Genomic DNA, 24,400 nt, shown 5'->3' with positions numbered 1-24,400 from the left:
GTTAATTAAAAAAAAAAGTCTTATTTAAATCTTCAAAGATCATCTGGTTGTTCAGAGAGCTGATGGTTCATGAGGAGCTGGAAAAACCTGGGTCTCCCAAGCTCTGAGTCCTGCACGTCCCATCCATTGCAGCTCCCCATGGGGAGGCTCTACAAGCAGGGCAGAGCCCCAGCATGAGTCCCGAATTTCCTGGGGCTCAGAGGAGGGGAGAAGGGTCAAGCAGGCATGGATTGCATGGATTGCAACAGGGCTTTGCCTTACACAATCAGGATCAGCCTTTTGCTGCTCACGGCAGCTCCGGCACCTCGGCAAGGACAGCTGAGCTATTCCCACCATCCTGGGCTGAAACCAGGCTGGGGAACAACCAGGTGGTGATTCCTGGGATTTACCAAAGCATAGATCTAAGTAAGGCTCCACAGTTCCCTCTGTCACAAAAATCTGCTATAATTCAGTGAAAAAGGAGTGTTTTTCAAAAGCCAACCCACTGTTTTCAGGCTGGACGTTGACGGCTTCTTGTTTGGTGATGCCACTTCCACACTTCCAGGGGATTTCTCCAAGGAGGGGTCACGTCTGCACAGTAACAACCTCAGCACTGCCACTGCCAAGCAATTTAACTGATTAACCCCCACAGCTTTTCACCTGACAGAATTTCACTCCTCTCAAGCTCCAACCATGGAAAACTAAACTCCGGGGTCATGGATTTGGGGCTGGGGTGTTTCCTTCCTCAGCTGGCAAGACATTTAACATTATTGCTGCTCAAGAATACACTTTTTCCACCTTTTTTTGGCAAAAGAAACCTTTACAGAGGCTGAGACCCTGTCAATAAGTCTTGCCTTAAATCCCAGGACTCCCATCACCCGGTGGTTCCGCAGCCGCAGCAACACTCGCCTGTGTGGTGGAGCTGCCCAGGGTGGATCTCCAGAGATCTCTGGAGATGTTGCTCAACTTTTCCCCTCTTAAAATAGCAGACAGCAGGTTTCTTTTCTGCTGTTGAGTTCTCCTTTCTGCTGCAGGAATGAATTTAAAGGAGAATTTATGCTGATCCCCTTAGAAATCAAGGTGAGTTTAGGTGCCAACCCTCCCAAACCCAAAATCCATCAGGACAACAGCATTGTCCATCTGAGTGGAGTTTCAGCTCTGAGTTTCACTCCAAAAGCCATAGGGAGATGCAAAGTTCTGTGTCCAGCTTGGCTCTTGGCAAGGGAGATCTCCAGACACTTCCTCTCAGTTTTCCTGTCTCCAAAGTTGAGCACCATCACATGCACACATAGTTTAATTCCTGCCCAAATGCAGCTCCATTTCTGAAGCATTTACACTTCCAGAGCTTGTTTTTGGCCCATTAGATCATTCCATTCCCTTGGAGAAGAGACACCAGCAAACCCAAGCAACACTCTGAGCTCTTTGTTATCTCTGCTTACAAACACAAGGGAGATAAGGAGTGACAACATGGATACACTTTAGGACTGGAATGAGGAACAAACCCTTGTTTCCAGCCCATCCCAGACACCACTCCCAGTGCTAACAGCACCACTGGAGGAATCTGCTCAGCAGGCCCAGAGCTACCTCAGCCCATTTCTCCAGCTGCATCACGTTCCTGCGTGGAACATCTTCCCACAGGAGCTCCCCACCAGCCAGTCCACAGCCCATCCAGTGGGACAGGAGGCCTCTCCTCTCTGATGTGGTGCCAACTGTGAAGCCTAAATTAATACCAGCTCTTGTATTTTCACTTTTTTATCCAACATGCCATGAAAAACCAAAGCAAGGACCCACCACTGCCTTCCAGCTCATGGGAAAGAAAACATAATCCAGTGGCTACGGCAGCAAATCAAGAAAAAGGCTACACCTGATTTATGTTTCTGCCTCTCTGGGTTTGGGTGCTGGAAATGTTTCTCCAAGATATTTCCAATTACTGCCCCAAGTTGCTCGTTACAGCCCCCACAGCTCAGGCACACCAGGACTCGCTGGCAGCTGGGCTCCTTTATATTGAAATATGTCTCATAAACGAGCTCTGCAAGAAACAGCCCTTTGAATTCCAAGGGTTAACAAGCTCTTTTGGCTTCCTGTGTTCCAAGGAGTTCTGCCTGGGACAGACACTTGTCTCTTATTTCCCCTTTTGCTCCTCGTAATAGCCGGGACACAACAGTGACATCAAAGGCCTCAAGGCTCTGGTAGCACCTTGTCTGCAGAAATTCCACTCCACCAACAACATTTTTCCTCTTTGAAAAGTGCTGGTCCCTCACTGCAGCTGCAGAAAAGCCAGAATTTAATAACAAAATCAAGTCCTTGATGACTTTTAGCCGGAGAGATGTTTTGGGTACGGATCGCAGGCAGAGCACCCAGTTCCTCTCTTGATAATAATAATATCTGTATTTTTCTGCTTGCAGTGAAGATGAGTAGGGATTAATTACTTTAAAAGCCACATGCTTGTGCTCTTTGCAGGTAACAGCTCTGCCCACTCCAGAAAATCATTCCTGAGGAGACGGGAACATGCCCTGTGCCCTCGGACACGGTGAACATGTCCCGTCTAACCCCACACCTGGGGAATGCTCAGCCCAGGAACTTGGTCAGCAGCAAGCAACCACCCACCTGGTACAAGGGCCTGCAGTTCTCCATGGTTTAGTGCTCCAAAACCCATCAAATCTTCCCCATTCCCACAGGGAAGCAAGACCAGTGATGCCAATGAGCAGGGAATGATGATCCGGTGACTGGCAGACATTGAGACTGAACCACTAAAACTTCACTGTGCAGGCCAAGACAACTGAAGGCATTCAGAGTGGGTAAAATACAACAGAAGTGCTCCTGTGGAATCCTCTGACCTTGGAAATCTGGTGGAGACCTGACGCCAGTGGAAAAGAAAGAGCAGAGGTTCCCCAGATCCCCGAGGCTCAGCTCCAGCCTCTCCCTGCAAACACTGACAAAGTTGTTCTGTTGAGCTGTGAGAAAACTGCTGGAGGATGAAGATGTTTAAGAGTATTTTCTCTCTCTCTCTTTCTCTCCAGAGTTTGATGGAGCAAAAAAATCACAGTCTTGTTTCCCTGACCGCTGGACAGAAGGTGTGTTCTGGAAAGCACTTGAGGAACAGGCAAATCACTCCATTCATCCCTGAAAAGCTGTTGCCTGCATCCCGAAATATGGGATACACCTGAGTCTTAGCAGGACTGCCCTGCCAGGTCTGGGGGGAGGGGGATGAAGGTCTCATTCCCAAAATTAGGCAGGCAGGTTATAACTATGGAGAGGACAGGCAGGAGGAACTGCTGCAGCACTGAGATTATTCCGAGGTCACAATCCTGTCCCAGTCAGCCCAGCTCAGCTCCCTTCAAAGGCAAAGCAGTGGGATGATGATTTGTGGCTGCTCTGAAATAAAAACACAATTCTGCTGAAAACCCCAAAGCAATATTGCTCCAAGTCACAGAGCTCAGGGCTGCAGCACGTGCTCGAGAGGTTTCCCTTATCCCAGTTTCTATCCCAACTCCAGAGATCATGAAAAAGACTCTTGGCCTTCAGTCCAAGGAAAACACACCACGGTAACTCTTTCTCCCTGCTCCTGAAGTTCAGCAGCTGGATTTTCCAATGTATATGGCAGACAGTTCCTTGTTCCTGCATTAACAAGCAGCTTCAGATGATGTTATTTCAATCCCTCTTCCTCTCTCCAAGAAAGAACTGGGAAATTATTGCTCAAAAGAGGGCTGGCAGAGAAATGCAATAGTTCGAGATCATTAAATCAGGGGTAAAGCACAAAACGCCACTTGGAGAGCTTTTTGCTTTCCTTGAAGCCCTGAGCTTTTAATAGAAATCTGAGTTTCAAGTCATCTTTTACATGACTTGAGAACTATTTCTCTCCCTGTTGCCAAAGCCAATGGCTTGGTTAATGTGTGCTGTGGAACCTAATGACATTAGAGCATTAAAATTAATCTTGTGCATAATTAAAAGCCCCAAACACTGTAAGTTAATTTTTTTTTAATTTAAACTCCAGGCCATTACAAAGACAGCAATAACAGCACAAGCTGGAACCTGCCTGAGCAAAACCTTATTTACGGAGTCCCTTTTCTCTCCTTTGTAAGGAAATTAATTTGGGTTATGAAGTGGCTCAGATTGAAAGAACAACAAGTGCCAGAGCAGTGAAATGACCCGAGTAAAATAAAAATAGAAGAAAATTAACAGGAAAAAACCCCTGTGGCTGGTGTAGTGAAGGGATCTTTCTGATCTCCTCTAGATATTGGATTTTATTTAAGATCAGCATATTGACCTACAGCAGCCTCACACAAACATGGAACAGGGCCAACCTCAGCTTTACATTTCATTTAATCCAGAGCAGAGCCTGGCCTGAGATGTGCTGAGGCCACTCCCCATCTACAAAAGAATAAACTAAAAAAACCCTGTTTTAAATGTTACTTAAAAAAGCCCCAACCAAACAACCAGAACAATCCCTGTTTTAAATGCTACTTGAAAAAAAATCAACCAACCATAACCAACAACAAGACCCAAATCACAACTGGCTTTTTGTCCCTTTTTGTCTAAACTTTACCGAATTCCAAGGAATTTAAGTAACCCCAGAACACGGTATAGAAGATGTGACACATGAAATGCTTTAACACCTCTGGGGTGCAGAACAGCCACCATTACACCCTCCAGCAGCAAATATAAGGAACTGATTGATTTAACTTCTTTTCCATAGTTTCACCTCCAGGAATTCCTGAAAAAAAAGCAGTTTTCCATAGAAAACACAGCCAAGAAGACAAGCGTGGTCTGTGCCAATCCATGAAATGCCACACCAGGGATGTCACAGGGCTCAAACCAAAGGTAATGACCTGGAGAAACAGGCTGGGTTTTAAAAGGCAGCTACAGAAACTGCAATTTCTAGTGAATTTCAAACTGTAAATCATAAAATTTAAGTTTAAAATTGTAAATTTGTAAACTGTAGAGTTTGCTTAGATGTTCCTTTTGCAGAGGAAAAGCAAAAGCCTCACTAACCAAGGTTGGGCAGGTGGAGGTGTGTGACACTGGTCTGGAACAGTGGTGTGTGACACCGGCTGTCCTTTGTCTGGGAGAGCTTTGATGGTCCTCTGCATTTCCCCACGTGTGGTAACACTGTGCCACATTTTTATAGCTGGAAAAAGCCCCATTCCAGGGGTTTTGGGAAATCCCTGGCCCAGGATGTTCATCCCAAGGGCTTCAGGGCCCAAGTGTTTATCAGGCTCATAAATCCAGAGCCACAGGTCCTTGAACCAGCAACTCACTGGGGGGAGAACAGTGTTTGTGGCTGCCCCATCCCTGGAAGTGTCCAAGGTCAGGTTGGAAAGGGCTTGGAGCAACCCGGGATAGTGGAAGGTGGTGGAACGAGATGAGCTTTAGGGTCCCTTCCAACCCAAACCATTCCATGATTCCATGCAAAGCAGTGTCCTCTGAATTCCCCCTCCAACAGCCCTGGGTCACCGTGAAAGCCAAACCCTTCTGGCTCACACAAACCCATCCCACCCCAGGACACACATCCAAGCCAGGGGCCTCCTTTAGGAACAACTTCGAGGGTGTTTTATCCCTGCAAACCAAGATCAGCACTTTGCAACCACAACAGTTACGCAGCACAGCAGGAATTTTTCCAATAGAAACACCTGTTGGAAGAAGAACCCCAGAGGTCCCTTTCCTTCATCCTCCACACCAGCCCACGGTGCCAAGGCTTACCTGGGACAGGACTCTTGCTCGAGTTGACACTCGGAGCCTCCGCGCTCTCCTCCAGCTGCCCATCGGCTTCCGGCTCCTCCTTCTTTTCAGCATCTTTCACCTCTTCGCTAAGAGTAGTTCTTGTGCTCTCCTCTCCTTCTAAATCCCCCTGGACAACAGGGAGGGCACTCGGAGACGGGAGAGGAGGTGGAGAAGGAGTTGTAGTGGGAACAGCAGCAACGGCGACCGGAGGAGAGGGGGGCGGCGGGGTGGGAGGTGGGGTGGGAGGAGGAGAGGGAGCTGCGGGAAGAGCACCGGGAGATGATGGCACGCTGTCCCCTTCTGCCGGGGGGGCCTCGGGGGGCTCCGGCTCCACAGTCAACGGCACAGCTTCGGGCTGGGCTCCCTCTGCCCCGCCCTGGGCAGCAGCCCCCGCCTCATTAACGCCGCTGGCCTCGTTAATCAGCTCGTTAATTAGCTCCGCGCCGCCGGGCCCTGGGGAATCGCTACTTGCTCCGCTGCTGGGCTCCACACCCCCCACACTCCCCTCGGCGCTCGGCTCCTCCGCGGGCACGGGCTCCGCCGGGGCCGGGCAGGGCGTGGCACTGGGCACGGGCATCGCGGGCATCGCGGGCATCGCGGGCATCACGGGCATCGCGGGCATCGCGGGCATCGCCTCCTCCTGCGGGGAAGCCAGCTCGCATTTCTCCTCCGGCTCAGCTGGGGCTTTGCTGGACACGGTGACAGCAGGAGCGGCAGCAGCTGCAGGAGCAGCTGCCACGGGAGCGGCCGGAGCGGCCGGGAGAGGAGATGGAGCAGGAGGAAGTTCTGGGGGGGTCTCCACGGGGGCAGAGGCCTCTGTGGTCTGGCCAGCTTGATCTTTCTTCTCCCCAGCAGGCTCTGGTCTGAGGACTGGAGAAGGTGGTTTTAATACTGGATCTGGTTTTGGCTTCTCTTCTGGGAAAGGAGAATAAAAAGGCAATGTTACAAAGAGCAAGGCAACCCCACGTTCCAGCTCGGTGTCTGAACCCACTCGGTTCCCATTCCTGCTCTCTGCCAGGAAGCTCCAGGAGACACCAGAGGCACCTGCAGCTCATCTGGCATCTAAAGGAAAAGTCCAGACAGAAAAGCTGAAAACACAACCCCTGCTATCCTGAGAAGAATCTGGGGAGACTCATTGTGGCCTTCCCGTGCCTAAAGGGGGCTTATAAAAGAGAGGGAGAGCGACTTTTTACAGGGACAGAGAGTGGCAGGACAAAGGGGAATGGGTTAAACTGATTACATGAGAGGTTAGGAAGAAATGTATCAAAGCAAACCCCAAAATATTGTGCCCAGAGAATAACACCAAACCCTGACCTGACGCTGTGATCAGAGCGGCGACACCGGCCCTGCCATGCCCATCACGCAGCTCCCACAGCTCTGCTGCAGCTCTGGGCTGCTTCCCACTCCTTTGCCACAAATCTTTAGGATCCTGCAGGAACACTAAACTCCTTCAGGCCACTGTCACACCAGCAAAAATAATTCTGGAAAAGCCAGAGGCACAAACCCTGCTCTTCAGATTAGGAAATCAAAGGCCACAACTGACCCTAAATCATCCAAATTCAGGCAGAACTGAAGAGGTTTGGCTTTTCTTGGGCTCTTCAGCTCTGCTGGATTTCCCTTTGGGGCTTATTCAACAACTCAGCTGCAGGGAAAGGGTTTTTGCAGGCGAACAAAAGGATTTTTGAAGAAGAACCAAAGGGTTTTTGAAGGAGAACCCATCTGAAACTGCCTGGAGCATCGAGTCCCACCTTTAGGAATAGCTGGAGCAATAACAAGCTCTTCTTCCAGCTGTCAGCAGCACTACAGAGGACCAGGGCCAAAGCAGTAGTTTAGCAATTTAATGAGGCACCCAGGGAGAGGGCTTGGGAGGAGGAAAGACATGGGAGAGAGTGTCCCAACAGCTGAGTTTGGTTCTGGAGGCTCCACAGAAGAAAAAGGACCCAGGAACTGGTTGAGAAAAGAAAACTTGTCACCTCTGCTTTCTGCAAGGTCCTTTGCAGGAACTCAGGGAGCATTCCTGGCATTCACAGCTTGCTATTAACAACTGCCTGGATATTCTCTCCCCGAGTCAAATGAGAATGCTCCAAAAAACAAAGCGTTTGAAGTGTCTAGAAAAACATTCTGAGAGATAAAACTCGGCAAAAATGCACAGCTGGGTTTGACACCAGTGGTTTAACTCACTGCCTTCAAACCACACCTTGTCTGGCCACAGCTCCAGGCTGTGTGTGCAACACTCCATCAGAAAAGTGATTTGAGGAGGGGGGATTTCAGAGAACAAAGGAACAGATTTGGCTAATGAGAAGCAAATCTGAACTTGAACCCCCATCCTGGAGAACAAACTTCCAAGTGCTGGAAAAGGATCACCCATCCCTGCCAAGTGTGACAGAGTCACGTGAAGTGACACAACTGGGGAGGGAAAACACAAATCAACGCGATTCATCCCGGCTGGATCAGATCCCTCTTCCTAAATATGCTGAGATCCTTCCTCATGTTATACTTAGACAGTATTTATGGGAGCTCCAGGCTGTGCAGGAGGAAAGATCAAGAGATATTTTTTTAAAATCTCCACATTAATATAAATTTTGCAGAATTATTCCTTGAGGGTCCTTTCACACACTCAGCAGACAGACCCTGCTGCCTTCCCCCTGGAAAAGCCAGGACTGGGCTGCTGGCTGGTCCTGGTGGCACAGGCTGCCCAGAGCTGGGGATGAGGAAGATTTTACTGGATATAGGGATTCCTCTCTGCTCTGTGGTGTTGATCTGACAATAACTGCTGGGCTCGCTGCCATTTTTCCATCCTTTGTCCCGATGCAAACACGAGGCAGCACCAGTGTCAGCAGGGAGGCTTTGGAGCTTCCCAAACTCCGGGATGTGACATTAGTCTGTTTTCCACAAACCCTGTTGTACATTCTCCACATCTGATACATTGCAGGGTTTGGAAAGAGGTTTAAAACGAGGATAATACTCCAAACATCCCCCGAAACTGTGCAAGTGCAGTAAAAGTGGGCAGCTCTGATCCCATGCAGTTCTATCCCACTGCAATTCCTGCACAGCCTGGCCTGCAGCCAGGTTCCACATGCTCAGCCTTTGGCTTGACCTGGATTCTCCAGCAGTATCCCTGCCTCCAGCAGCCTGGCTGGTATATCCACACCAGGGGCATCTATAGGAACAGTTTGCCCCTAAATAATGTGATTTTTCAAGGTATTATAGCAGCAATTCCTATACCTGGTCCAGTGGAACGTGTCCCTGCTCATGGAAGCGAGCTGGAACGGGATGAACTTTAAGTCCCTCCAACCCAAACCATTCTGGGATCCTGTGAAATGCCAAATGCTTGTCTTTTAAAGAAAAATGCAATGCAATGCCAAATCCAGCCTTGGGAATGACTTCAGCAGATCCTGGCAGTGAGGGGTGGCAGAGGCCGGGGCTGCCCGCACAGGACGTGGCTCCACTCCCGGTACGAGCCCGTGGGAAGGGGCCAAATGCTGCTCCCAGTTACCAACAAGGGCACAACCACCACAGGGTACCACAAAATCAGAGTGGAACCTTGACACCAAACTCCAGTGGAGGTGAAGGAGTGCAGGAGGTGAAGGGCACAGGGGGGAATCTGATCCACAGCAGAGGGGACTTCAGGGAAACAACAGTGCTGGTTTTAATAAACACTTCAGTCACGCACCTATCCATCTATCACTGGTTAGACTTGGGAAGCAAAACCAGCTCAACATCAAAGTGAAAAATCATTTTGATACCTTGGCATGTGTTTCTGGACAGCTGTGCTGCCCTCAAGTCACCAGCTCAGTTCAAATAATATTAATGGTGTCTATTAATTAATGTCTATGACTGACACCAACCCAGCACTGCTCTGCCCCCCCAGGCCCTGGCCCAATGCTCTGGGTGTTATTCCAGGGCTCTCCCTGCAGTGCTTACATAAATGTGCTCTTTAGCAATTTTTGGACTGGAACAAATGTTTGACTCTTTCTGGGATGGAACAGAGATAAACACAGGAAAGCTTGGCAGTGTTAAACCCCAGTCAAGTCCTGATCTATATTTAAACCAGCACTGTCAGAGCTCTGTAACTAAATAAACACTTAGTTCCAGGTTGCTCACAGTCCACAGAATCACAGAATATTCCGAGTTGGAAGGGACCTACAAGGATCATCGAGTCCAGCTCTTGCCTAAGAAGGGATTAAGTTAAAGAGAGAGAAGAGGGAGAAGACTTGTTTGTTCCTGGAGATCCATGTTTTCTAACACAGAGGTGAAATACTGTGATGGAAAGTGCTGGATTTTCAGAGATAAAGAGTTCAAGGAGCTCCTGGTCCTGGTTTAGTAGTAGGTGGTCCTGTGAGGAGCAGGGAGTTGGACTTGAGGATCCTTACGGGTCCCTCCAGCTGGGGATGTTCTGGAATTCTGTGGCTTTACAGCTCAGCATCAGTTCTCTCCAGAGGGCATTTCAGTGCCTGCACCGTGTTCAGCAGTGCCACCAGCACCGTGGAGCGCTCAGAGGATGTCCCTGGCAGCCAGAGGGACTTGGGAATGTCGGCAGAGGGGACGTGGGCCGGGAAGAGCAGCTGTGCCAGAGCTGGGCAGCAGCAGCAGCCTGTGAGCTGAGCCAGCACAGCCACAGTGGATCTGAGGGACACCAAACCCACCCACCCCCCCTCAGGTGACAGGGACATTGAAGGTTTGCACCAAGATCCAGACAGAGCCACAGCCCCACTTCCAGTGGAGATGGGACCAGACCATCTCCCAAAGGTCCTTTCTCAGCTTTTTCCAACCCATTTCTAGATGCTGCAGCAGTTCAGAGATGTCTCACTGGGGCCATAAAGGAGCAACATCTGCAGTCAGATTCTCAGCCACATCAGCCCCAGGGATGCTGCCCTTGGCCCCCCAGCAGTGACCTGCTGCAGTTGGGATCGAGGGGCATCACAGAGCTTGGCTTCCTCCCTTTTTTTCCTAGAGCTGTGCTGCTGTGGGGCTTAGTTCTTCTCTCCCAGGTGACGAGTGATAGGACCAGAGGAAATGGCCTCAAGATGTGCCAGGGGAGGTTTGCATTGGATATCAGGGGAAATTCCTTCATGGAAAGGGTGGTCAGGCACTGGAAGGGGCTGCCCAGAGCAGAATCACCATCCCTGGAGGTGTTCAAAAACCTTGTGGATGTGGTACTTGGGGACGTGGGTTAGGGATGAACATGGCAGGGAATGGTTGGATTTGATGATCTTGGAGGACTTTTCCAACCTAAATGATTCCATGATTCTAAATACTCTGAAATAAAAGGTCTCAGCAGGCTCAAAGTTTAAAGGCAACACTCAGGAGGAGAAGATGGAACTTCCCAACTTCCCTGCACAGGTGGCTGCAGGTGGAACCCTTGGAGGCTGTGGCACCCTGGATAACCAGGAAGCAAGGAGTGGTGACAGCTCCATATCCCAACACCCAGCCCATTGACAGGAAGCTGGACACACATCAGGAATTAAGCTTTGAATGGCTACAAAATTCCAGTGTGGGAAGAGCCCTGGAATGTCCATTGGCTCTCCTGGGACACTCCTCTGAACAGTTTAAAAATATCTCCCTTCCAATGTATATCCCAGAATATCCTGGGCTGGAAGGGACCCACCAGGGTCACCAGGTCCTACTGGCCCTGCACAAGACATCCCAAAATCCCACCCTGTTCCTGAGAGCACTGGCCAAGGGATGCTTTCTAAGAAACTTTTTCCATCTGGGCCATTTTTACCAAAGTCAGCAAAATCTGCTCTGGGCTTTATGAGCCACTTTGCACATTAATTTTTATTTTTTTTTTTAATTAAAATTGCCCACTCCTTCAGGACAGACACACGAGCGGCTCTGGGGGAGCCACTTGATCCTCTGGTTCTGTGCCATTGCTATGGCTGATTATCCAAGTGATCCAAAGCCTCTCTGGCTAAAGCATTTCACTGAAAACACAGTGTTTTCTGGAGGATGGCACAGGGGTGAGAGGAGTTTCACCCTTCTACGTACTTTAAAACAACGTTTAGGACACAGAAGCTTGAAGACAATTATTTTTAACCAGTTTCACATTAGCAAATTCCAATTAATCCCCTTAGCAACACACTTCAGATGTTCCACTGGAGAGAGAGAGAAGTCCCTCCCCTCCTATTTCTGCTCCCTGCTTGTCTCCCTGCCAGAAACCTTCAAACTAAAACAAGAAAGGAGGGGAAAAAGAAGCGACTAAAAATAATCAGGGAGGAAACCTCCCGGAACCAACCTTGCTTGGGGGCGGTGGCCGCAGAGCTGGGGGTGCTGGCAGAGAGGTGGGGGGTCTCCACGGCCCCAAATCCTGCAGGGCTGGGCTCGGGGACCTGGCTGGGCACCTGCTGGGGGGGAAGGACAAAGGGGTGAGAACGAGCCTGGGAACAGGAGAACATGGAGCAACAGGCAAGTGGGGAGGTGGGATGGGGGGGATAAAGAGGAAAAAGCAAAGGCAGCGAAAATAAAGAGGAAAGATGCACAGGTTGGTTGGATACGTTCAAAAAGTACATGGGAAGGGGAAGGAAGGGCAGAAGGGAGAGGGAAAAAAGAACAGCAAGGAAGAGACAGCACAGCACAGTTGTCGACACACTTGGTTCTCCCAACGTTTCTTCCAGGGGCAGCAGGAATGTTCCTCCCTGTAGGACACACACCAGGGCTCCTGGATCCCTGTGATTTAAGTTTCCAGGGGCAGCAGGAATGTTCCTCCATGTAGGACACACACCAAGGCTCCTGGATCCCTGTGATTTAAGTTTCCAGGGGCAGCAGGAATGTTCCTCCATGTTTTTACGTTCCCTTTTGGGACTTGACTCCTTCCTCAACTGATCATTTATTTCAAGCACCTCAGAGATTTCATGTCTATTTATTCCCTTTTCTCTGTATTTATCCACTGGTGATGTGTGTAGGAGTGTATGAACAGTGGACAGATGTCTCTCCCTGCACACACATCACTCATCAGCAGGAAAATCGCCCAGTTTTGGGGTGGTTGTATGAAAAAATCACCCACAACCAGCCTTGGGGGTGGGACCTGCAGGGCAACATGACAATAAAACCAACTGGGCAGCAATTTAAGGCAGAGCAGGAGGAGCTGATTCCCAAACAACATGGAGAGAGCCTGAGATTGTCTGTGTGGAAGAACAAAACTGCAGGACCAGCAAAGTATGAAGAAAGACTGAAGAAGCCCCAGCCTGTGGCAGAGAACACATATTTTAATTAACTCCCATCATTAATGGGCAAACACTTCACTTGTGTTCATGAAGGTTTGGTAAAATCCTTTGTATTTAATCTCAGAATTTAAGGAAGATTAAGTAACTGCCCCAACTCCCTCAACTTCAAAGGTGAGACACTTGTTTGAGTGAACACAGACGGGGCAAGGTAGCTACAAAATCCCCTTAATTACACACCAGGGACCAGGAAAAGAAGAAAATGGGGCTAAATCTCAATTTCTTAATCCCAGGTGGAAAGCCAGGCAGCTCCTGCAGGTGTCAACTCTCACCCAGCTCCGCACCCAAAAACTCCTCTAACATCGACAGGAAAAGGGATTTTTAAACAATCCAAACCCATCAGAATGCTCAAGACACGGGTGTCTAATTCCTGCTTTCACAAAGGCTCTCAGAAATCCAAGGAAAACTTATTTCCCTATGCAAAGAAACTCTCTGTCAACCTGCTCCTCTTCTTTTTCCCTCCCATTTCCAGCTTTTCCAGCTGTTTCATCTCCACAGAGCAGGGTAACAATGGAATTATCTTCAAGACACTGATTTTTGCCATTTCAGGGGGATTGGGAAAAAGCACATCTGGAAAAATAAGAACCAAAATCTCAATAGGGGTGAAGGGTTGGAGTTTTCTTTGGGATTGCTCCTCTTCCAGGAAGGAGCCTGATCGGTCAGCTGGAGAATGGATGAAGAACTGCAGCCCAACCTCCAGCTGAAGGAAAGAGGCCAAGGAAAACCCAGCTTTACAAATGAGCAGGTTCAAAGAACATTTTTCCCCTTGCCCTCAGCAGATCAGGACTTTCATTTTACAGGAAATGTATGGATGAAATCCATGGGGAAAAGGAAAAGGTGACAAGAACCCCAAGAATGAAAGCAGAGCAGTGAAGAAGAAACTGTGAGCCCAGAAACTTTGTGGGGCAGGAACTGTATTTCCTTAAGAAATGTGGGAAACACTCATCTATTTTGGGGGAATGGTCGTGCAAATGAATAAGTGGTGCTTCTGCACTGAGCCTTGCAGCTGCAAAATGGAGCATTTAGAGACTTTCTAGGAAAAAGTCCCATTGAAAATCCCTCCGTGATTTATGAGGCTCCAAGGGTTGGCTCTGGGTTCTTCCACCCCACCAGAGACCCAGCAAACACAAGGTCTCACAAACTCATTGAGACCTGGGAGAGGTTTGCCAGGAAAGTAAGAGCATTTACTCTTTAAAAAGTGATTTTCTGTGGAAGTCAGTGCTGAGGAAACACTATAATCAGATCCTGGTCCTGGGTTTTCTTCACTTTCCCAGCAAAAAACACAGTGTGGAAAGTAAGTGTTCTGCTAAAAATGGACAGATAATATCTCCACGGCCCTCCAGCTTCTTTTGAAGGAACTTTAAAGCACTTTCATTGCTAAAAAGTAATTAAAACCCACTGTTGGAGCACTGGGAAACTCCATCTAAAGCACTTCTCAGTCAGTGATGCTGAACACGGAGCAGGAGCTGCAAAAAGCACAGAAATGGCTCAAAGCACAGGGCTCATCTTGGCAGCAAAGCTCATTTTCTGGACAATTCCAAGAATTTTTTGCTATTCAGCACTTAATCTATTGAGAGAAGAAGGTGCTTCAGGCTTGTGTTAGTGAAGCTTCAGGTTTTATTGAAGTCAAAAAAAAAAGAGTTTTGAGTGTAAAAAATCAAAAAATAATTTGACTTTAAATGGAATATGGAACATTTGGAAACCTGTTTTTATTATAAAAGCGTTTCTTTTACAAATACAGGGGACAGGGAGTGGTCTACAGCAGTGCCTTCCTGCGCTTCTTGAGGAAGTTTCTTCCCCTGTGCTTGGAACATTTAAATAGGAATGTGATTCCAGGATCACATAAAGAAGCTTTATTAGAATGTAGTGTCATTCTAAAATCTCACTGGACTGGGAGTCACGCTGATTAGATGAGGAGGGGATGCCTTGCCAAGCCCTGAGGTTGTACATTCACATCCTGAGGGTTCACCCAGCTGAAATCCCACCAAGCCCCTCAGGAGCAGGGGGTGGAACAAACCACAGCAGCTCTTCCAGGAGCTGCCCATAAACCATGAGCATCTCTATAGTTATGGCTGAGTTCCTGTTCAAAACAGGAACACCCACACTGCTGCAATTCAGCCCCTGAGCACAGTTATTAAGGCTCTATTTAATTTCATCCAAGATATTAAACGTGCTCCCAAGACTTGATTTAGAGAAGCTGTTGGGACAATAACTTGGAATTTTCCTGGCTTAAGTGGGCTTAAATTTTCAGTTATGTTACACTAATGAACTTTTTCTAGGGAGCCCAATTTCAGAGCTCTTCTGTGATTACCAAGAGTGGTTCCAAGCACCTCATCAGAAGGAAGGCTGGATGTTAAACAAAGGAGTATTTGCATACCTTGGAGGAGGTGATTGGACATCACTGCTGTGCTCTGCATACAAATTACAGCCCATCAAAATTCAGGCTTGTTAACCTCCTCTTGAAACACATTTATTTCCTTCTGGTTGACTTAATTGTAGTGTCTTAAAATAGATTTCAGAATGTGAGAAGTGCCTGGATTCGCTGCACGGGGCAGGAACACCATGGGAAGCCTGGCTGGCTCCAGCTCTGCCCACTTCCAATGGGGAAAGTCATTTAGCAGGAAGGAATGGGAAGAAGATCTTCCTGGGATTCCAATGTTTGACACCTACAGTGTCTCCTCTTATGGAAGGAAGTTTAACGGGTGCTGCCCACGATGGGGGAGGAGAAAGCAGGTGACAAAGCACAAGTTGGTGCCTTCAGGTGACAAAAGGATTTGACTGAGCCTGGGAATGACTGAAATCCATAACTATCCCACTGGCCTCATGAGGGGAGATCTGCAGGCCAGGCTCTTGCTGCACCTCAGTGGTCCCAGTTACACCTTCCTGGAATCTCAAGCTCCCACTCCAGCACAACCTCCAGGCAAGGTCGTGCTTCTGCCTCAGCACAGTCAGCAGGAAACCACTCACACGTGGAGGGGAAAGGAAGGTTTCAGCTCAAAATAGGCTGTTTCACCTAAAAAGCTGGCAAAACCTGGTGACATCCAACAGGGAAGAACATGGAAGAAGAAGAAATCACCCCCCAGCTCCAGCCAGGCTCTGACCCACAGCCCCCCCATCACCTGGAGAACCTTCATGGCTTCTGCTCAGGCCCCCAGGCAGAGACTTGAAGGGGTCAGACTCAAAGGTGTGTGACAAGAAGGGATTTAGGAGCTATGGAGAACGTCAGCTTGGGATATTTATGATTTTTCCCATATCAGAAAAATGAGTTTTTAAGTTTGAACACAGAGAGGCCAAACGTGACAGATTTATCACAGCTCTTTGAGAAAATTCCCCAGTCCTGCTCCTTCTGGTGACTCTAAACCAGCACCACTAAGGCAGAAAGTCTTTAGTTTGGACAGAGATGCCACTGAGGGTGTATAATCAATCACATGTGTGACATGGACTTTCCCCAGGTGCCCAGGACTAATAGAAAAACATCTCATTTCTCACAGATATTCTGGCTCCTCCTTTAACACTGAAACTCTTCGCAAGCTCTGAAATCTGCTGCTGACCCAAAGGGGGGGGGATTGCAGCAGCACTGCAGCTCCACACCGACGAGCTGCGGGTGGTAAAAACGACCAAATTTGGGAAAAAACGACAATCCTTGAAGAACATGGATAGTTTAGGAGAATGCAGGTGCTGGAAGCTCAAGGAATTGGGATTGACACAGCAAAGCAGAGCAGAGGCCCCGGGAGGAGGAACCTTCGCTACCTGAGGCGGAGTCGGGGTGGAGGTGGGTCTGACGATGGGGGGGGTGGGGTTCCTGCTGCCCCCTCCAGACATGATTTCTTCTGTTATGTCTTTGCCTCCCTGGTTTGGATCCCGGATTCGGATCTGCGGGATTGAACACAGAAATGATTCAAACAAGACCCTTGGAGAGCAGCGTGGGCAGGACACGCTCCCAGCACACCCCGAGCCCCCGGCGCTGGGCTGAGCTGGGGCTCAGCAGGAGCACTGGGATGGGGTTTGTTCCCATAACTTGAAATGCATGGTGGGTCATCCTTCATCTCCAAACCTCATTTAATCAAAACCTAATTTAATCATCAACCCCAGCAGGTCGGGCTAAAACACGTGCCCCTTGTAATTCAAGTCTGGTCTCTGCTGGGACGGGAGTTTCCTCCAACTTAGAGGATTTGGGGGACAGTTCAGGTACTGAGCTGAACTTGCCAGGCAGTGAAAAGGGCAAGAATAAAAAAAAGGCTGTGTTTTACCCTAATGTGAAACTCTGTGATTTTGCCAACCCAGCTGCTGGGAAAGGGGGAAAACAAATCAATCATTGCACCAAAACAGAGGGAATCAAACAAAAACACTGAGAGGAGGAAAGGGAAACTGCAAGAACAAACTAAAGTCCTGTAAAACTCAGCAGCATTTAGGAAACAAGTGGGTTTTTGTGAGTCTCTTCACAGCCCCAAAATGGGAAGAAAAGATATTTTCCAAAATAAACCACTCCAGAACACACTCACTGAACCCTCAATGACACTTGAGCCAATCCACATCCCTGGACACGGGGAAGAGCCAAACTGTCTGGGATAATGTGAAACAGAGCTTTCCACCTTCCATAAGAATTGGAGAGTCTGATAAACCTGAAGCCAGAGCTGCTGTGTCCACCCACCTTCTCCACAGCTCTTGGCTGAACTCTCAGTAATTCCATGCAGAAATCCAAGCAAACAACTCCAAGCAAACCAAGAGACACCAGAACCCTTCCCTCTGGAAACCACCATGCTCCTCATAATCCCCCCATGGCAGGGGTTGGAACTGGATGGGTTTCAAGGTCCCTTTCAGCCCAAACCCTTCTGGGATTCCGTGATATAAAACCAAACTGCAGAAGGGTTTTGTGGTTCATCACATTCAGTACTGTGGGGTGGCTGCTCCACTCTGGGTTAGGAAGACACAAATGCACACATGGCACTCAGGATGTTGGGCTTCTCTTATTTTTGATGAGGTTTTCCTGCTAAAACATTTAATTAACCACAGCAACAAGGACTTGAGAGCTGGCATAAATTCCTGCCCTCTCCTCCCCCAGTATGGAGTCAATGCCACTAAAACAAGCTTTCCCTGCCTGGAAGTTACTTAAATACTCACCTAATGGTGGATGTGGGGGTGGGTACACCAATACATTTAATTTTTCTTTAATTTCCCTCATTTCTTCAGTTGCAACACCAATTAGCAAACTGAAATAGTGCATTCAGAGAGAAGCATCTCGGGCATTTAAAATCCCTTTTCTGCCTCAAAGAACTCAGCTTTGCTGGCACGGAACTGCCTTAATCCCAGCTGAGCGTGTCTGATCAGCTCTGCATTTAAATACATCAGGGATCTGGGCATGTCGTGTTTGGGATGCTGAAAAGAGACTCCTGGGGACTGAAGAGGTGACTAAAGAGCTGCAGCCCCTGTGCTGAGGGCAGCCCCAAAAAAGGCCTTTCCTGGGAGCCCAGCTCAGCTCTCCCAGTCTCCCAAATCACCTCAGATCACCTTCAAAACTCCAAAGATACAAATATTCTGCATTTTGAGACATGCCCATGTCCCTTTTTATATTTCCTCCCCCCCTCCAGGAAAGAGTTCTTTTAACATTTCCAAACCACTCTCACACAGACTGGTGTAATTTCCCTTTCAATCTTCACAAATTATTCATTCACCAGTTCAAGTCCACCCTCATCTTCTGTTTAAACCTTACATTCTCCCTATGTACCTTTACTGTTCCCCACCATCCACCTGCAGATGGGTTTAAATTCCATTAATCTGTCTCTCTCCAATTCCCACCAGTGAATTAGAAAGAGTGGGAATGTGCTCTCCAAACCCCTTCCATAATGTGCTCAGGTTCTTCCGAGCCTGCAAATACATCCACAACTCACTGGTTTTCTACCTTTTCCAAGGCATAATATTCAATAATGTTTTTTTCTGTCATTTTGAACCAATTCCCAACATTCTCCCAAGCTGAGCTGAGTTTGCTCATTCCCACCTGACTCTTTGGGAATACCCTCAGCAGCAGCACAGGCAGGAGAGGATCCCAAGCTTTGAGGGAGATGCTGCTGCTTTCACTGATGTTTATTTCAAAACCAGCAAAAATCTTTTCCTTTCTGACTGGCTGAGATGTCCCAAACTCAGAGCAGAGGGTCCCCGTGGAAAAATGGAAAATAAGGCCCAAGTTCAGCACTGTGCAATGTCTGATGACACTTGGCTGTGACAGGTAAGGTGTAACCTCTCTGGGAATCGTAGTATCCTGGAATGGCTTGGGCTGGAAGAGACCTTAAAGCTCACCTTGTTCCATGGGCAGGGACACCTTCTACTACCCCAGGCTGCCCCAAGCCTTGGACACTTGCAGGGATGGGGCAGCCACAGCTTCTCCAGGCAACCTGTGCCAGGGCCTCCAGCTAAGATAAAGCTCAGTTTTAAGCTTAAGAAGGGTATTAATTTGCTTCCACCTTCCAATCCCCCAAGGAATGTGTCCATCAGGGCCATCACTCACCGTTTTCTTCTCCCTCTTGGCGGGTGGTGGCTGCTGCTGCTGCGTAGGCACAATGATGGGCGCGGACTGGTACACGGGCTGGCTGGGGTAGAACGGTGTTCCTGGGGACAAACAAGGATGGAACAGGAGGGAGAAGCTCAGTTTGGTTGTTAAGGAACTAAAACCAAGCACGAGAGGTAAAACTGGCCATGGGCTCCTCCCTTCCTCCAAACCCCAGAACTTCTAACAACGACCTGGGTTTGCTCTTCCTCACTTCACTCAACAGAAGCTGCTCCTTCATCAAGGCAAGAGATTAATTTTTATTTAATTATTAAAATTATTTAATTATTAAAAATTATTTAATTATTAAACCTCAACCAATTAATTAATTAAATTTATTTATTTAATTATTTCACTATAGAATTTTTAATTTCCATGGCAAAAAGGTGGCCATGTGCATCCATTCCCGAGGGCCTGTGGACACCACCAAGGCACTAAAAGACCATCCTTGGACTCCCCTGACTGACAAACAGGTGAGTTTGTTGCTGCTTTATCATTTTTTTTTGCCTTCGTAGAGGAATTCAGTCAGACCAACACAAACAATTTGCAAGGTCAACTGCAGCCTGTTTCGAAGCATAATCAGAAAATATAATTACAAACAATGTTCTTCTCATGCTGCAGCTCACGAGAAGCACGACCATGGTGATTAGTGCAGAATTTCACTGTGGTGCTGCTCACACTGGAACAGCCAATATGGTTCATTGTGGTTTCCTTTATGGAATGATGTTGGCTCAATAACTGAGTGCTTCAAAAACGTGCCAGACATCAGGGTGGCAGAGCAGAGCTGCCTTCTGCCCACGGTGTCAGGGGAATGTGTGAGGTGCTGCTGGGTTTTTTTCCCTTCTAGGCGTGGATACTGGATGGACTGACTGCTTGCACTTGCCCCTGGAGCAATCTGATTTATTCATATCTGATCATTCTTCAGCTGAACTAACCTTTAAATGGGAATGAAACCTGGATTGTGCCTGTAACCCAACCAGGGGTCACTGCGATCTCAGGCAAAGGGTGAAACCCAAGAAAGAGCTCAGCCCTGTCCAGTCTGATTTGAGACTTCAGAGGATGGATTCCCCCAGCTGAGAGCTGAAAGCACCAGCTCTGGGCAGGCTCCCTGCCTGCAGCCTCCCAGGGGGAGCGTTGTCCTGCCAGCACAGAGCCCTGGGTGGTACAAGGTGCTCCAAGTGTTCAGTCTGGGCTGGGCTCAGTGACTCAAAAGACACCTCATTTTGAGTGTCAGGGTCGGGCAGCAGGAGCTCAGATCAGGCCTCAGGGTACAGAAGTGTCCACCAGCACCTCTCCAGCCTGGGAATTGAGAACTGCTGCCCAGAGAAGCTGTGGCTGCCCCAGCCCTGGGAGTGTCCAAGGCCAGGATGGATGGGGCTTGGAGCAGCCTGGGCTACAGAAGATGTCTGTGGCAGGGGGTGGAATGGGATGAGCTTTAAGGTCCCTCCCAACCCAAACCATTCTGGGATTCTATGAACTCTCCTCTATCTCTCCTTAAAAACAGTGATGAACCTCAAACTCTTCCCAGTAACACTCTGGTGGAGCTGCCCAGTGTCCAAGCAGAGGGGGTCAGGTGAGGGGACAGGAGGCAGCCTGGGAGCCCTGGAATGTGGGAATTACCTTCATTTCTACAGACCCCCTGTAATTAACAGCTGTAATGTGATCCCTGACAGAGAGGCAGCTCCTCAGGGAAGGACTCTTCCTTTATGAAAAATACTTAAAAAACCCAAATCCTGCAAAGCAAGAGTGAACTTCTGGGAGGAAACAGCTTCTACTGCAACAAGTCAAGTGCCTGTGTCAGTGCCACACTCTCTGCTCTCCTGCCTTTTCATCACTTCCAGTTCTACAGCACCGAAGTTTTATTTTCCCTCCTTCCCACTGATCATTTCAAGGTCTTTCCCAACGCTGTAGGAAACTCCCTGATATCAGAGAATGATAAATTGCAAAACTGAGCTATAAAAATGCACTGTCCATCCTCACAAGTTTTGCTTTCATCACCTTCTTCGGGTCCTGCCATGATTTTGATATCCAGCAGCCACACTGGCTACAAATCCTGTGGTTTATGGGAAAAGGCACTGCCAGCAGCTTTATCCACGCCTGGATTGTAGATTTAGTTGTTCCCCAAGCCTGGCAGCACCTGCTGAGAGACTGAGCATTCCCAGTCCCTCCAAATAGCAAGGAAGGAACAGGAGGGAAAGATGGATGAGCACAGGCAAAGCTGCATCATCCCCTTCCTCAGCTAAACCTTCCCTGCCTGGAAAACTCTGCAGGATGGAGAGCTCCAGCTTCACCCACTGATGCTCCACAGACACAGCAACCTAAAAACAAGCTGGGACTGAAAGATTCCAAGTTTCTGTGCAAGAAAACAGGCGCTTCCAGGAGAGGAAAGCAGCCAGAAAGGAACCTTTTCCTAATTACAAGAGTGAAGACTAAGCAAGTCTAAGCAGGAAGTAGGAAAGCAGAGCTGTAACAGCAGAAAAAATGAGGAATACTGGGCAATTTCCTCATTTAAGGGATCAGGTTTGAAGAACCATTGCAATGTTCCTTCTGGTTTTTTTCTAGGATAAACAACCAGGAAGCAGCTGCCTCGTAATTACCCTCCCTCCTTCTACTCTGAAATTGCAGAACCACGTTTGAAGGGTTCAGGGCAACCTCTCAGCATAGTCCCATGAGCTCCACACACACCAAATAAAGAACAGAAAGAAGGAAAATACTAAAAAAGATTTCCAAATGATACACAGGGAAGCAAGTGGGGCTTTGCTCCCCTTCCAAAGGCATCTGTGTGTGTGAAGAGCAAACCTGCAGCTCTGCCAAGGGTGCAGGGCTGTCACTGTTCAGCCTGGAAGGGAATGAGTCATCCCAAGGCTCTGGAATTCCAACACTACAGCCCATGGGAAGCTGACAGTACCTCTGCCCCCAACAGGTCACAGAGTGTGATGGGCAGGTAGCAATGAGAGAACAAAATGCCTCAAAATTGATATTGAGAGGTGAAAACCCTTCAAAAATCAACCCACACGAAGGGGTGATGAATGCAACCATCCTGGGGGCCTTTCAGATGTGCCATAAATGAGCAAGGGAAGAACTGATGGACATGAGTGCAAGATTCCAAATTCTGCATCTCAAACACAGCTTGCAGGAGCTGGTCTGACTGACCCATCCAAACCCAGATCCCATGGAAAGCCTCCCAGGGGGCTGTGATGTCAGGAGGACAGGGACTGTACACAGCAACACGCTGGGAATTGGTAAGAAAAGACCTCACTGCTTTTCTGTAAGAGGTGATTGCCAAGAGAAGAGGTGGGGAAGGACAGTCACCCACTGGGTTTGCAAACTGGGACCCAGGGGAGAGGAGCTGGGAGGCCCTGGAGGACTCAAGGACCAGGAGACATGGACAGAAAGGATCCCCAGCCCTGGACATGCAGCCCTGGAATGTTTAATTGAAGCTTTGAACCTCAGGACCTGGGACAGTCACAGAATCATGGAATATCCTGAGCTGGAAGGCACCCCCAAGGATCATCTAGTCCAACTCCTGGCCCTGCACAGACACCCCAACAATCCTCCCCTGTGTCCCAGAGGATCATCCAAACCCTCCTGGAGCTCTGGCAGCCTTGGGGCTGTGCCCACTGCCCTGGGGAGCCTGGTCAGTGCCAACCACCCTCTGGGGGAAGAACCTTTTCCTGAGATCCAACCTGACCCTCCCTGACACAGCTTCAATCCAGTCAAACACCCTGAACACTTGTACATATGATGATCATATCTATGACAATCTCCCAACCTTTTTGCTCTGGAAAAGGCAACACCAGGAGTCGCCCCCGAAAGGGCCAAATTTCAGCCTGTGCAGGAGTTACAGACTCTTCCACTGCACTAAATTCATCTTTGCAGCATAAAACCAGGGAACAAACCCCATGGCTTGCTCTCATCCCTCACTAAACACCGAACAAGGAACACAGGGATAAGAAAGTCAGTTGCTGTATTCCTGGGAGCAGACCCAGGGCACGGCTCAGTGGAAACCAGGGCTGCCAGATGTACCCACAATACCTTAATAAATAACAATGATTGAGCAGGGACTAAGAAACAGCCACCATTCCTGGTCCCATGTGATCCTGGGCAGCCTTTTCTGAGGCACTCACACAAACAATGCTCTGGGAGTGGGGATTTTTCAGGAGTGAATAATCAGGGCTGTGACACCACCAAATTTAGCATCTATTTGAAGTTCAAACAAATGCTAATCCAGCTTGTTATTATAAATCTGCAGCTTGACAACAGAAAAACACACCCAGGGAAGATTCTGTAAGAAGTCTCCAAGCAGAACTTACCATAGGCATTGGGGAATTCTCCAGGACCTGGGCCTGGATAAAAGGGTCCCGGTCCCGGCGGCTGCACAGGGTATTGCTGGGGGGGCCCGACGTACGGGGGGCCACTGTGACGATACTGGGGGGACAAAAACCACCATCAGTTCACACAGGACCACACAGAACCTGTAATGGAGCCCCCCAAACCACCAGGGATCTGATTGTCAAACCAGGTAATTACAGAGAAATGCAATCATTAAGGCTGGAAAAGCCCTCCACGATCATCGAGTCCAACCATTCCCTCCCCACCACATTCACCCCTGAACATGTCCCCAGGTGCCACATCCACACACCTTCTGAACACTTCCAGGGTTGGTGACTCCACCACTGCCCTGGGCAGCCCATTCCAATGCCTGACCACCCTTTCCATGAAGGAATTTTCCCCAATATCCAATGTAAACCTCCCCAAATGCTACCATCAGAAAAGTAATCAGAGCTAAGGCAAAGACAAGGCAGGGAGGACTCGAGAGCTGAGGCAGAACAGAGTCACCTCCCTGATTTCACTAACACTGTTTAATGAGGCCCAAGGTTTTAGAGTGACTGTAGATCTATTAAGTCAAATTAGATACATTTAAAGCACAAATATTTTC

General features: G+C 48.6%; 1 protein-coding gene across 18 annotated transcripts in view; it reads right to left on the bottom strand.

The window, feature by feature from the left end:
- Positions 1 to 24,400, bottom strand: part of EIF4G3 (eukaryotic translation initiation factor 4 gamma 3) — a 143,315-nt gene that overhangs the window by 37,787 nt on the left and 81,128 nt on the right. For 14 of the 18 annotated variants that reach the window (XM_064678748.1, XM_064678751.1, XM_064678753.1 and 11 more), the window contains 5 exons: positions 23,775 to 23,889; positions 19,423 to 19,523; positions 16,671 to 16,793; positions 11,936 to 12,044; positions 5,680 to 6,615 (listed from right to left, as the gene is read on the bottom strand). In XM_064678748.1, coding sequence (XP_064534818.1) covers positions 5,680 to 6,615; positions 11,936 to 12,044; positions 16,671 to 16,793; positions 19,423 to 19,523; positions 23,775 to 23,889 — 1,384 coding nt within the window. The remainder of the gene's footprint in view (positions 1 to 5,679; positions 6,616 to 11,935; positions 12,045 to 16,670; positions 16,794 to 19,422; positions 19,524 to 23,774; positions 23,890 to 24,400) is intronic. The other 4 variants (XM_064678749.1, XM_064678752.1, XM_064678755.1 and 1 more) reach the window with 1 other exon arrangement.

Source organism: Pseudopipra pipra, chromosome 22 (assembly GCF_036250125.1).
Source record: "Pseudopipra pipra isolate bDixPip1 chromosome 22, bDixPip1.hap1, whole genome shotgun sequence".
In the NCBI taxonomy this organism is placed as follows: Eukaryota; Metazoa; Chordata; class Aves; order Passeriformes; family Pipridae; genus Pseudopipra; species Pseudopipra pipra.
This window is presented reverse-complemented; position numbering and strand designations above follow the sequence as displayed.